Source organism: Lissotriton vulgaris, chromosome 4_1 (genome assembly GCF_964263255.1).
Source record: "Lissotriton vulgaris chromosome 4_1, aLisVul1.2, whole genome shotgun sequence".
NCBI classification, from domain to species: domain Eukaryota; kingdom Metazoa; phylum Chordata; class Amphibia; order Caudata; family Salamandridae; genus Lissotriton; species Lissotriton vulgaris.
The window spans coordinates 1,602,080,444-1,602,095,302 of NC_141691.1; the positions used below are offsets into that span (position 1 = coordinate 1,602,080,444).

General features: G+C 41.6%; 1 protein-coding gene across 1 annotated transcript in view; it reads right to left on the reverse strand.

Annotated features, from left to right (window-relative positions):
• SLCO5A1 (solute carrier organic anion transporter family member 5A1) overlaps positions 1–14,859 on the reverse strand; it is a 372,433-nt gene that overhangs the window by 51,267 nt on the left and 306,307 nt on the right. Inside the window, exon 7 of the mRNA XM_086965856.1 lies at positions 500–741. Coding sequence (XP_086821982.1) covers positions 500–741 — 242 coding nt within the window. The remainder of the gene's footprint in view (positions 1–499; positions 742–14,859) is intronic.

Here is a 14,859-nt window from a genome sequence, read left to right on the forward strand (position 1 = left end):
TCACCGCCCGGCAGCTACTCCCACCACCAACCTCTACTGGGGATGAGGGTAAACATGTTTATCCACTTAAATGGGTTCTTGCCAGGAAAGCATAACATTTTCAAAACTCATTGGAGATTACACTGAGGTTCATATTTTTCCCCTCAAATATTAATCCTTGTTTCAGAACTGAAATACCTTTTACACTTTTTGAAAAGTCTGGATTTTTTATAAAAAGAAGTCATACATTGTATAACTTTTAGTGAACCAATTACTGCTGTTTTTAAGCCCTGAATGAAGTGTACAGCCATTTACCACCACTTTGTGCTTAGTGAAACAAGTGTCAAGATATTTTTCATTTCCACGAGCAAACTGCCATTCGCAAATAAATGATTCCAAAATTGGGAATATGCAGTTGAGGGCTGAAAAGCATTGACTCATAGAGCCAAGACATCCACAGGCATGCATTCTGTTTCTGACTTCTACAAAGCCAAGCTAACCTGCTGCTTGTTGTATTTACCTGAGTGTTACGATGATAACGGATGGTTGGGCACAAGCTGTTATGAGGGTAACGATGAAGAGGAAGATAAGGAATGGGATAAGTGTATTGCAGGTGCGATTACACTTCCCTGACACAGCGAAGCCATTTTCATTGAGATATGTTTTGACAATAACCACCCTGAGTTGGCTTCGCTGCCCCACTGTCGGTGGAGTGATAACTTGGCGACTTTGAACACAGGCACACTCTGTATAATTCCTTGCCTGAAAAAAAAAAAGAAAATCATTTATTTTATTTATTGAGGTAAATACATTCTTACTGTGTTGAAGGTGAGGCCATTTTTTTCTCACAACACAGAAAAAATTCTTTACAATGTCTCTAAAATTGTTTTGGATGCACTTGATAGACAGACATAAGGCCAGATGTACAAAAAGTAGGAATTGCATTTTCCAATTTGGGATTCATCCTGAATTGCAATTCCTTATTTAAGAAAACGTACAACTTCTTTTTTGCGATTCCAAGTAAGTCGCAAATTGGCCTGCCTCATTAATATTAATGAGGTAGGTCGTAATTTATGACCCATTAGAATCGCAGCCATGACATGGCTGGTAGCCTGCTGAGGTCAGCAGACCACCATGTCTGTGATTGCTTTTAAATAAAGCAACCTTTTTTTTATGCAGCCCATTTTCGGGATGGGTTTAAAAATAGAAGAATTACATTTTAAGTTACATTTTTTAAGAGCAGGCAGTGGTTCTAAACTTTTTTTTTTTAACATTGTCAAAGGGTAAGGGGTTCCAAGGGGACCTGTTCCCATTTGTGAATGTGTTAATACCACTTACAAAATGGTGGTAAAGTATTACTGTTTTACGACCAGAATTCGGTAATACATACCATACCCAAAACACACTCCTTTCAAATACTGAATCGCAAATCAAAATTGTGATTTGGTAACAAGTTGCTGAATCACAATTTGCATTTTACACATTTGAAAAAATATTTTTCCGCTTGCAAATCGGGCTGTTTGCGACAGGAAAAAAGCTTTGTACATCTGGCCCTATATTACCAAGGAAGCTCATTTCAAATCTAGGGAGCTAAACATCCACATACAATTTGTTAATTTTTAGCCACCCATTGAAGAGTAAAAGCCTTTTTCACTTTATTTGTAGGTAGTCAAGAGTACCATTGTATCGAAGTAGATGAGTTAATCCAAATAACCTGAAATGCAGATGATATATGTTTGAGTAGAAGAGGTGGAGTTGTGAGTGGTGACAGAGGATATCATGTATTTACATATGAGATGATTCCATGTTTTAGTTAGGTTTTATGATTAATCTATCCTTGCTCACCTGTATTTAGTCAGAATGGGGACATATGATGCAGCTGCTTTCCATCAGTTGATTACATTCAATTATGGGATTCAGAGAACCAGACAAAGCTTTGACATATATCAGGCCCAATTCTGATGAAGGCAGTATCATTGCTCTGATATTATTGAACAGCAAAGCCATTATTGGATCTTTCTCCAACGTTTAACACAGTCCGTTATACTATTTTACTGATCAATCTACATTTGGAGAGCCCTAGATGCACTTTATTGGAATGGCTCAGAAGGTTTTTCATAAATCACTTCGTCTGGAGATGGAAAGAGTTCAAGCTGTTGCAGTGCAGCAGTGCTGCTCTTGGGGTTAGAGGCAGTTCATATTTCTACAGTGCACAAGTGATAGGGCAAAGGCATAGGATGCCCCAGATGTGCAGCTGTTGTGCTGCAAGGAATGTAGGTTTATGCCGTGTGCAGGTTTGTGCATTGCATTTAAATCTTCATTTGATTACGTTCACACAGTGCCGTAGCACCACATATGAACAGGGTGCTTTACAAACTGCCATTGTGTAAATCAATTATCAAAACCCACCCACATTTCACACTGCCCTGTAGGCTGCCTTCTGCAATAAATCAGGCCTCGCTTCTTCTGCCATATCTTCATCTGAAGCACCAATACCACAACCAACAGGGTCCATTCTGGGACATAGCTAAGTCAGTGAGATTCGGGTGGGGGGCATACATCTTTAACCCATTCGACGCTGATGACGAGCTCAGCTCGTTATGAAGTACACCTCTCGTACGCTCATGACGAGCTGAGCTCGTCATGAACTACGGGATTTTTAAATCTTCAGCGCACAGCGGGAAAATGCGCCGCACTGATAGTGTTAATTTCCCAGCTAAGAAAGCAGGGACCAGAAGGGTGGAAGGGTGAGATGACCAAGTTTTGGGATGGACTGTTTCCATAGGGAGTCAGGACTGATTTGCATTATGTGGGCTTCTGTCTAGAGTGGCACAATGGGAGAAAATCGATGGATTGGAATGCTATCCTGAGCAATTGCCATGGTTAAAAATTTTTGCAAGCATTCATCCCATCACCTATTGGGTGTTTGATTGCCAGTAGTATGCTTGGAAACTTAAGAATGGTGCCGCTTCACAAGCCTACTCATGCCAAGGTTTTTGAATTCCAAAAAAGTAGTACATTTACACCCATTGAAGGAGTACTTCTGTGGGTGCAGAGCTACTACTTTTTTGGTAAACCGGTCACTATGTATATTTAAGATCGGCAGGGGTGGAGACAAACCAGTGAGCAGGCAATTCTAGATAATGGAGTTTTTAGCAAGAGGAGACTTGCTTCCACAAGAAGATGGTGGCATGGATCGAGAATGAACTGGAATTTCTGAACAAAGTCCAAAAGGCTGGAAATCAGCATATGCATGCAGTGGAAGGCCCAGAAGCTTATTAGAACACTAGAGAGTCCCACAGGTAGGTCTCCTTGTGGTGGGCATGAAAGCGCCGGGAGTGAATCCTGACACTTTTGCATAAAGGTGAATATCCGTTGTATTATCCTAGATCTGGCACTGTGATGTTCATCCATGGCTTACTGTGGCCATTCTTAGCATACCTCTAGCTCAATGGTGATGAAAAATCCTACACATGGTGAGAATCGCTTGTACCAGATGATAAAGAAGCATGAAAGACATAATATGGCATTGTGAAAATGACATGTGTTTGGGGCCAAATATTAAAATGTGGCAGTTTAAACGAAATATGTTTTATCATAAACAACCATCTTTTTGTGGGATTCATTTGAGCACTTTATCCAGAAAGAAAATGTGTTTCATGGTAAATGCCTTGATTTTTATGGTGATGGCAGGCTCATAGTTCATGCAAGTTGATAATAATATTTTAATTTGTTACTTAAGGGGAAATTCAAAATGAAGTCAGAAGTTTTTTTTATTTTGCTGCTTAGTACCAGAGGTCAATTACTGATATGGTTATATAATAACAAGTGAAGGCATTTCATAGTCATTGTTTATAAAGCTCTCTATGATGATAGCACCACTGATGTCTGAAGCCATATCATATGTAATGGGTGTACTCTGCTCTCTGTAACTGAGTAGGAATGTTGCTATATGAGCCTTTAGGAGTAGCATAATTCTGTGGTCTATGGCTTCTGATTTTGAGAGTGATTTATGTTTAGATTTTTTCACTCTTCACCTTCCAAGGACATTCTCTGTCATAACAGATGACTGAGAATCTATTTGAAAGTAGAATGATGGAGCTTTCTGTCACTAGTATGGCATTGCAGTGTTGTCACAGTTTGGAAATCATACTGCCCTGGTTTTGAGGATTTTCCATCACTGGCCAGAATATGATTACCGAAAAATAATAGGATGTGTGCCATTGCATAATCAGAACTTTAAAGTGTTTATAATTCATATAACTCTTTAGCCATTTTTAACGAAATTGTGCTGAAATATTTGCAGTTTTACTATAATTTGCAACTTTTGGGGGGACAGGGTAACCACCAAAACTCTAGGAAATGTTAAGACTTTGCAGCACACCACAACATTGTTGAAATACTTCATTGCTGCCTGTTGTGATGTTATTTCACATTTCATTTTCTCTCTTTCTTTACTCCTTTCCTGCTGTTCAGCCTGGTTGTGTATGGAATTTTATGACTTCATAGAATGTTGGGCGCATGATCTTGGTCAGTTGGTGTCAGCAGGCTGAGCAGCTAGGAGGCTGCTCCTGGTGGGGCGTACTTTCTGGCCTAGTTATCATCTTGGCTATACCTTAAGCTTCTGTAACTGGAATTTAAATAAAGTTACAACTTAGAACTTACTACATGGCTTCCTGTAAAGATTCTTACTTCAACACTGCCCTTATAGAGCCCTTGAATTTTCTACAATTTATGGAAAAGTGTGGCAAAATTCACCCTTAAGACTTGGATGACCCTCCCCAATTCTGGTAATACAGACTGACTTGTTTAATTTGCTCGACCAGTCCAATTCAAGGCTGTCAATTACAAACAAACACATTCAGTTTACCAACTGCCACAGGCCATTGCTCACATGGCGCGACAGATCCAGGTTACCTATTATTGACCTTAGACAGGCCTCAGCCAATGTAGTTCAATATACACAGCTTCAACGCTTGCATGCGCAGCATACATTGATATGACAGCAACCGCAATGCCATTGTATGTAAATTGTACATACACGTAAGCCTTTATGGTGCATTGCTTTACTAGCTTTTATCCAGCTATTTAATGTAAGCATATCTTGGGATGTTCTCCACAATGGCCAGTGTACCAAAAATTCCTTATGGTTGGTGAACACATAATCATGTATTATTTTGTACTTCAACTAATTGTTTTTTTCGTTATATATATATAAATCCACATATCACTGTCTGTACCAATATTTTTTTATAATCAAATATGGATATTGCTTCTTATTGATTGGAAGTGTCATTTTGGCCTAAGTTATGCTTTGTAAGTTCTTATCTCTAGCACAGAAGTAATTTATTAGGATGGAACTTTTGCACATTTTACGCAAAGCATAACCAAATTTTCAGTGTTGTCAAATAGAAGTGGTATTTTAGGTGAGTAAAAAACTCTGTATTGTATTTGTGAATTACATCTTCTCCCCCTAAATATCTCACGCTTCCTCCTGAAGAAGAGCATGCCAGCTGATCATTTGATATATTTTTGCTGAAAGTAACTAATTTCTGTCACATGATTAGGTTCAATAAGGAAACATATATAAACTGTACTCAATTCTATGTCTTTAGCATTTCCTGCTACATGAGATGTGGAGTCTCATAGGGTTAAGTAATCAGTCCCACTCTGTTCAATATCTACTTGGCCCTACTGACATCCATAGTTTAATCATGGGGCTTTAACAGTCTATGTCCTCGGACCAACCACCACAGCATGGAGCAACACCTGGTGGCCCACCACCCTCGGCAACCCCCCTCTCCCATGGACCACGCCCGGTCCATCATACTCAACTCCTGCCTCACCATGACTCGACAGATCAACGTCATCTCCTCCATGTGCTTCAACACCCTCCACATCCTTCTCAAGACCTTCAAGTGGATCCCCAAGAATCCAGAAAGATCGTCACCCACGCACTCATAAAAAGCAGACTGGGCTACAGAAACACCCTCTATGCCGGAATCAACAAATCCCTGCTCCGCAAACTCCAGACCATCTAGAACACAAGTGTCAGACTCGTCCTCTTTATCCCACGACATGAACACATCACCCAGCACCTTCGAAACCTCCACTGGCTCCCCATTGAGAAGAGAGTAACCTTCAAGCTACTCACACACGTCTACAAATCCCTCCACAACACCAGACCCAATACCTCAACAAAAGAGTCTCCTTCCATGTACCCAAGAGAGACCCCTGCTTCATGACCTCACCTTAGCTGAAACCCCACTTATGCGCAGACCCAGAGGGGTGGAAGAGCATACTGCTACATTGCAGCAAAGACATGGAACGAGATTCTGCTCAACTTCAGACGTTTCCCCACTCTGCACACCTTCAGGAAGAGCCTCATCTCCTGCCTCTCCGGTTGATTTAGAGCTGCACCCCTCCCCCCCCCCAGAACCTCAAGACCCTCATGTGAGTAGCGCACTTCACAAATCCCTGATTGATTGATTAACATCATATTTGATACCAACGATACTTAGTTGATGCTTGCATTTCAAAATCTTGAGGACATCATGGTTGGCAACTTTCGGAGAGGTCTTTCAGCAGTAGCAACCAGGTGTCTTAAGCTTAACTACGAACAATCTAAAAGACTATTCTTTGTGGACTGCTTCCACTTAGATATATGTAGACTATGGCCTACTGATTAAGGTGTAGCCCCTATTCCTACATCTATAGCCATAAACCTAGGGGTTCAACTTGACAGAGCCCTTTCTTTTCAACCACAGGTGCAGACTATTGCTATCTCTTTATCTTTTCTGAAACCATTAAGAAAGATGATAAAATACCTCCTAGTGGTTACCCAGAAAGCCATTGCCCATATCTTGATTACATCATGACTGGACTATGCAAATGTCCCTCATTTAGGAGCTCCATTGGAGTTGACAGTCTACATTGGGTGCAGAGTGAGACAACTTGTTTTTTTACTAAATAGCTCTAAACAGGAATCTATTCATCAGGGTTTGAAGCAGCTGCATTAGTTACCCATGAAGCAGAGAAGAAAGAAGAAAGTGCTAATGATTATCTGTTTTTTTCCTCTGAGTTCTATATAGTGTGAATTCAACCCAAAGGTATTCGAGCACTTTCCCTGATAACCAGTTGCGTTACAGACAGACACATTCAATTTGTTAGGCACAAGGGAATTAAGGGGTTAATTAGAATGGTCCTTGATTTGACTTCCTACCACCTTATTACAATTACGGTGGTTGGAATTCAAACTGGCCGGTCAACCCGGCTGACTTCTGAGAGGCTGGAGGAGCCCGTCGGCCAGTAGGAAGGGATGCATAATCCTGCGAGGAAGGCTATTCTGCCTTCAGGATAACGATGGCACTTGCGAGACAAATCCATGCTGGCCTTTCCATCGTGGATTTGCTGTCAGAAGAGCCTTTGAGGGCCCCTAGCAGGGCCTCCTTTCCCGGCCCTCTAGTTGGGGGCACCCATGGTGCCCCACTGTAAATCTATGCACCATGTTGCTGGCTCCTTTGAGTGACTACCACACATTACACCGATTTACAGAGGCTCTTGTGCTACGGCCGGTTTACGGACGCAGCATCATCCTCCATAGAGAAATGGGAGTATGCGACTGCACCCTGTGCGTTTGCATTGTAATTGTGGTTTCAAGACGCAGACTGGAGGTCCGTCAGTCCAGAGATTGCAATGGTGTTGGGAGGACATGAGTCTGCCCAACATCATAATCATGTCTTAACGGATTTTCCTAGAATCATAGCATGTTGAGTGTCCCTGCTGATATATATATCAGAAATTCACGATCCCATCACTTCCCAGGCAGGCGAAATGAAATCAGCGGATTTGGCAAGTAGATGTTTATTGATTCTTTCCTCTGTTACGCGTTTCGAGCACCAAGTGCCCTTGCTCACACATCGGAAAACGCGTCAACAATACTTTTTTTATAATTGCATAGTGTTACACCCCCCTGTAGATCACATGATCGCTCGCATAGACATGGAGAAAACATTTGGCATTGGTTTCACTTTAACCCTTAAGTGTATACAGTTTATATGCTTGAACATTTACAAACATAAAATTTAGCAACATTGTAGCTACACACCCATTTAATATTTCAGCCTCAATGCTTGAGTAAAGTGACAAGTGCAATGCTTCAATACAGAATATCCTATAAAATGTTGTATAACAATTTCTATAAAAATATTATAAAAATATTAATTCATATCATGTTTTCTAAAATCCTATAAAAAACATTACTGGTATTGACCTTGCACAATAAATACTCAATTTTTACATTGGAGCACCAACTGCTATTGTGCAGAATATGTGCAAAAGTATGCTATGTGTGCAAATTTCTAGCAATGTAAACTATCAATGAAAAAAGATTTTTGTTTTCAACTGTATACTAACGATATTGTAACTGCATAAATGCAAAACAGGCAGATATCCATTTTCTATTCCTTTTATATTATCCACCATGAGTGTCACTATCTTCGTCTATGTGCAAATCATGCGATCTATCCTAGAAAAAGTGATTTAAGTGCTTATCAGTCCTCTAAATATATATAGGACTGTTAAAATCAATCTGTGTTATATTTAGATAAAACCCTGAAAAACTAATTTCTGAAACACAAGGTGTATAAAAAGATTTAAAAAAAGATTTACAAAAAAGGCCTGTAAGTGCGCTAGGGAGACTGCTGTACTACTCTAGTTCAATACTATATATAAATATATATATATATATATATATATATCCCTCACAGGGTCCTTAGCTCTTCTAATCCAAACCTCTTAGGCATTCCTAGAGTGCAAGGAGCCAGAGCAGAGGGTATATATTTCTCATTTTGGCCACCTAACCTATGGAACTCTTTAATGGAATATCTATGAGGAATCCCAACGTAAACACCTTTAAGACACACCTGAAGACTGTGTTGTTCCCGGAGGTGTAATCTGGTTTTCGTCTCTTTCTAACTCAATCTAGCGACCGGGACTCTTCTTTGGAAGGAGCTGCATGCGCATTACAAATTATTTTTAATTCATTTATTTTCATTTTCATCCAACTGGTCGTTTTTTGGTCTCACCTGGCGACGCACTGCGAAGCGCTGTCGCCAGCGAGAACTATTGTTACGGATTTGCCTCTCATGCGAGACAAGAGATGGGCACGCGCAAGAGACGGACTGGAAATGTGGACACGCACATGAACAGGAGATGTTCATGTGCGTAGGACTCATTGCCAGTCCGTCTCGTGCGCGTCCACATGGCGCGCTTTCATTTTCCCTCCCTCCCCCAGTCGTCTCCAGATCATCTCGCTCGGAGATGCAGAGGCCAAGAGCTGACAGGCAGCATCTGGTGCGGAGGTAGGCTGGAGCTTCTTGCGTGACGCAGAACAGGACTTCCGGCTACATCTTCAAACTGAGGCTGGTTGATGGTATGTTTTCTAGTGCCCGACTGTCTGCCTCTCTCTGCATGCTACAGAATAACGGTGTGTAAATTTACACACCTGGGGGATTAGGGGTGGTTGAAGGGAGACTTTCTTACTACTTCAAGCAGGAAATATTGGCGCGAACGGGACGCTCTGCAGCCCTCTTCTTCGGCAGCAGTTTACATTTTCTAGAAACCCCTTCTTTGGAGATTTGCCTGTGGTGACAAGCATTAAGTTTTATATTTGAAGGGGCACATGCATCAATCTAGGATTTTGCATTTCCTAAATAGCGAAAATTAAGGAATCGCTATTTAGGAATTGCAAAATCCTATGCATCAAGAAATCCTAATTTTTTTTAGGATTTCTTAAATTTCGGAATTTGCGATTCCTTAATTGCGAATTGCAATTAAGGAATCAATGCCGTTTTGCATTTCTTTTTTTAGGAAATCACAATTTGTTGATGCATTGCAAGGGTGCAGAGGGGGGTCCAAAGGACCCCCCCCTGCACCCCTGAAATGTATTTTAAAGTGCATGTTTCACACACACATGTCCTAAGGACATGTGTGTCTGTAGCATGACACTTTTCAAAATGCATTTTTGTGCTTTTTGAAACAATTTCGCAAATTAACACGAGGGTCAACCTCGGGTTAATTTGCACTTCCTATTTCAAAATTTGCATTTTTTTAAAAAATGATGCATTGCATTTAAGGAATCGCACAAATGCGATTCCTTAAATGCATTCTCATTTTTAGGAAATGCAAAAAAAAACGATTTTTGAAAAAATGTTTCATGCATCCCAAAAACGTATTTAGGAAGCGAAAACGGCCGAATTTACCGATTCGCACCGTTTGCACTTCCTAAATAGGTTGATGCATGTGCCCCGAAATTCTTTGAGGTCGGATGTCATTCGATGCTGTAAAGATATAAGATAAGGTTTCCCCACAGTACTGTAATCACCAGTACAAACGCAATGCTTAATAGTGCCTAATAATTCCGTCCGCCTGTTTGTCTATAATGCTTGCATTTGATTATGGGGCCTTTACATTTGTCACTTCCTGCGAGGGTCCTTTAAGCTCGGAGAGAACTTCTAAAAGGCAGGGATACTTTGGCATATTAGGTGTCTGCTGCTTGTTTATTTTCCATGTGTGCTTATTAGCATAGTGCATAAACCTCCAAGTGCACATCTTACGTTTATTGAGTTATGTTGCTAGCTGGCAATGGCTTCTGCCGCGGTAACTCCTTGTAGATCATGGAAATATGTGTTGTCTGTAAAACTACGCAGGTTCTAATCCCAGTAACAATTCAGGTGATCAGTGAAATTTGCCTGCAGGTTGCATGTTTACATCTGCGGGTTAATGCACCTGCTGCAAAGATCTGCGTGGTACCCTGCAGATCGCACGTTGTACCCTGAGGTAGCTGATTCAGGCTTTCATCCTTCAGCAGTGAATAACTTATTTTAAATATTGCTTTAGCCACACACTATAGCGAGACATACTGGCTTTGCCCACGCTTGATAGTTTAGAAAATCTGTTCACTAACTTAGCGGTGCAAAGCTCCATATAGGCTATCAACAACGTGAAGAGGTCAACCCACGTACAGATACACTGCAAAGAAGGTTCACCACGTCCCCTTGAAGGCCTAACCTCAGACGGAGACATCCACGCAGCCAGCTGTACAGGGTTTTTTAAGATTTCAGATGCTGGGGGCGCTCTGCCTCAATTTCTACGTTACAGGGTATGGTGTAGGTGGGTAAACAGGTAGTGCGTGAAGAGCAGACGGAAAAAAGCCCTTAACCGTCTAAATAAGTCAATGACTTAACATATGAACACAGCTGAGCTCTCGCAACTACATTCAAGTGAAAATAAACATGATAAATGTGACATCAACAATTAAGCAGACAGAAGCAGATTCTTTAGATGTTATTTCTTGTATTCGCAAGATGATGATTTAATGTGTCCTTTCTTGTATTCGTGTTGTTCGTAACACGGCCACCGGTAATCAACAGAGGAGGGATGCCGTACGCCTGAACGTCGCGAAAAGTGAAATGCACCCGTTTTCACATCGCCTGCATAGGTGGATCCCCTCCCGGTAACAGCCTAACACGTACCCGTATGAAGCTTGAACTTTGAAAGCACCATTTACGCCATTGGGCGTCATTTAGAAGCAAGAATACCTTCTTGCTCATAAATAAGCTTGATGTACATTTTCAGTAACCAAGCATACTAAGGAATCTAACCGCACTTTGAACGCTACCACGAGATTCGGACTGATCTCGAACTCGGTTAACCCGAGTTAAGCCACAAGCCCTGAAGAGTCGTGTTGACTCATTGAAGCACGACGAAACACGTGTCGGCTAACTGTGGACTATTCTTCGAGTGTGGACACATTAAATCATCAATGTAGTTGCGAGAGCTCAGCTGTGGAGACATCCACGCACTCTTCCCAGAAAGGCTAAACCGAGTCACATGCATGGTTCATGAAAGGAAGCCATGCATGTGCTGAGCTGTTGTTTAATATGAAGGTGCCCCTAGGAAAATATGGCCCTGTCACCTTCCCAAGAAAGCCATTACATACACATGCATGTGTATCCCAAAGATATGACTGTCTTGATAAAAGCCGCGTGCACACAATCTCAAACACAGGTTCTGTCCACGTGCAGTAGATGTCCGGTCTGGTCTCGTTCTGAAGACCCAGATCCCCTACAAAACAGATCACAAACGAAACTATGTAAATGGATACACATGCCGGGAAAAGAAGCAATCTGTCTTTGATCAGCGTCCCTTCCTTTTGAGGTTTTGCCATGCAGGATGTACAGGACATGCCATATACCCCACTGCACACTTTTAAACACTCTTTGACTGTGTATATTGTGGTGGGGAAGACAAGGTAAGTAGATTTACAAGTTGAAAGCACAAAGTCATATGTACACGGAGAGACGGCGTCCAAACTAAACACTGCTGATGCAATTCTGGACTGGGCTGTGGGGGAAGCACACGGAGTGAACTCCCTGCAGTCTCGCGCTCTCCCGCCATGGCTGCAGCTTCTGAAACTACTGGCGAGATAAATGATCATGTGAGGTTACTCCTGCAGTGACTCAGGCATTCCTCCTCCTGCACCAGGCACAGACTTCTTCAGAGGAAGGACGTTTCTGGATATATTTTTTCAGGGAGTTCTTGAAATCAGATAATACCTCGGTTTCAGAGAAACCACCCATTTCTCTATATAAGCATTTGCATTCAACAGGTCTCGCATTTGCGAGAGTTAAAGCTATTGGCAATGTAAATGACAGTGCCTTTTATTTATGTGTTAATTAGCAAAACAGATAAATAAAAGGCATTGTCATTTACATTCCAATAGCTTTAACTCTCGCAAATGCGAGACCTATTGCATTGCAAATGCTTGTTAGCAAAAGCTCTGACAGGTTAGAATGACAATTGCTTTTTGATTATTTGATGTGCTGATCACTATTTTTGCATGGCACACAAATGAGACTTTTGGTTCCTGACGCGTGGTGTTTCACTTTTCTCAAGTTGAACGCACAACTTCCTTCAAAAGTGTGTATGAATCGAATCCCTACTTTGTCTGCACGTGGTGCAGCGTGGTTTGAGTATCATTTGATACAAACTGACACAAATCCCTTGGGAAGAACAGCCAGCCCCTTCATACCCCTCAACCGGTCCTGCCATATGTGAATTTGATTCAGTTTTGATCAGTGTTGTTTCAGGGGCGGCTCTAGGCTCATGGTGGCCCTGGGCAGGGAGCATAAGTAGGGGGCCCCGGAAGAGGGCGTCCGGGCAGTGCGGAGCGCGGAGGCCAGAGAAGAGTTGGGGGGGGGGTCAGGGTGTTTGGAAGTGAAGCAGATCCGGAGGCCGCCAAATCCCTGCCAGGGGCCGCCACGCAAATATGTATCCATCCTCAGAGGATTATTATATTAAGGATATATATTGGCGTGGCGGCCCCTGGGGTTTGGTGGCCCTGTGCAGGTGCACAGCTTGCATATGCCTAAGGACGTCTCTGGTTGTTTGCGTAAAATGATTTTCAAATAATGATTATTCACGCATCTTGCAAAAGAGTCCTCAGAAGAAACATTAGCATTCTCAAAACAAAATCAATTGCGCGACCGAAAATGGGATTGCATTTCAGTTCTTTCCCAGATGTACATCCCTTCCAAACTTGTTGAGTAATTGTCACTGAAGGGTGCCAGGCCACCCAAACACATGACCCTGCCTGAAGGCCTGGGAGTGCCGCTTCATTAAAAGTTATTGCGAAAGAGTTCTTCAACAAACACCAGATCAATCACAGTATCATGGTGATGTTTGATGAGTGTGCAAAGCGTGGACAAGTAAAAACCCCAAATAATGAATAAGATGAAAACAAGAGTCACAATGATGCCTCTTGATTAGTCCGTACTTAACTATACAATGTAGGAGTCTTTGACAACCACAGCAGGGAGAAATGTGTGGTACACATACATTTGGATGAACATCAATTCACCAACATGTCATCAAATGCCGTTTGACCTTTACTTACACTAACAAACACATGCTTCCAACACACACGCATTCACACATGCACACATGCACAGTCTCTCTCGGAAAAACACACTCTCACCCACAAACACTCATATGACATACATTTAAAAGTACTTTTTACTTACCTCTGCTGCCATGGAGGGTCATATTCCAGCTAATTGTACTTCATTCTTTAGTACACTAATAGTGAAGAATATATTAATATTCGCTATTATTGTAATAAACAGTTGACAGAAAACAAGGACAGTGGGGCCCCAACCGACGTCCATAAGGACGAGCTGCCCTTGTGTTCCTGTCACTGATGTTGCCACCTCTGAGGTCGCAAAGTCAGTGCCAGGGGTCTTATGGGGCAAGTCAGGGGTTGCAGTTGCGACCCCTAAATTACGTCCAAGTAAACATGGTGCACATTTTGACTGTTTTTGCAATAAAATATGGCCAAAAGCTTCACAGATCTAGCTGGACGTTCTCATAGGCTCAAGGTCCAGTTTAGAGTTTGGATAGTACAGATAATTCTGAAATTTGTGGGGCAAGTACTAAATCTTCTGTAAGAGGAGGAATAATTACTGACATCCTTATGATGAAGATAATTCTGCTGCAGATTCTTCACCAGAGTTGTTTCTTCAAATGATAATTCAGCATTTACTCCATAAATTGTAGTATTTTTAACGGCCATCAAATTCTAAATTTTGTCGGCATTATCGTAACATATCTATTACCCCCTTCTGACTTCGAATAACACTCATGAATATGAATGCATTGACATGAGAAGTGGTTAGCATTACGATTTTCATGTATTTCTTTAGAAAATATATGTCTCATTTAAAATGATATGTGCACCCAGTGACACTTCCTCTGTGAATATGTTTTTCAGTACAACTGACCAAGTACTTTTATCTTCTTATGGGCTTCTCAATATGTTGA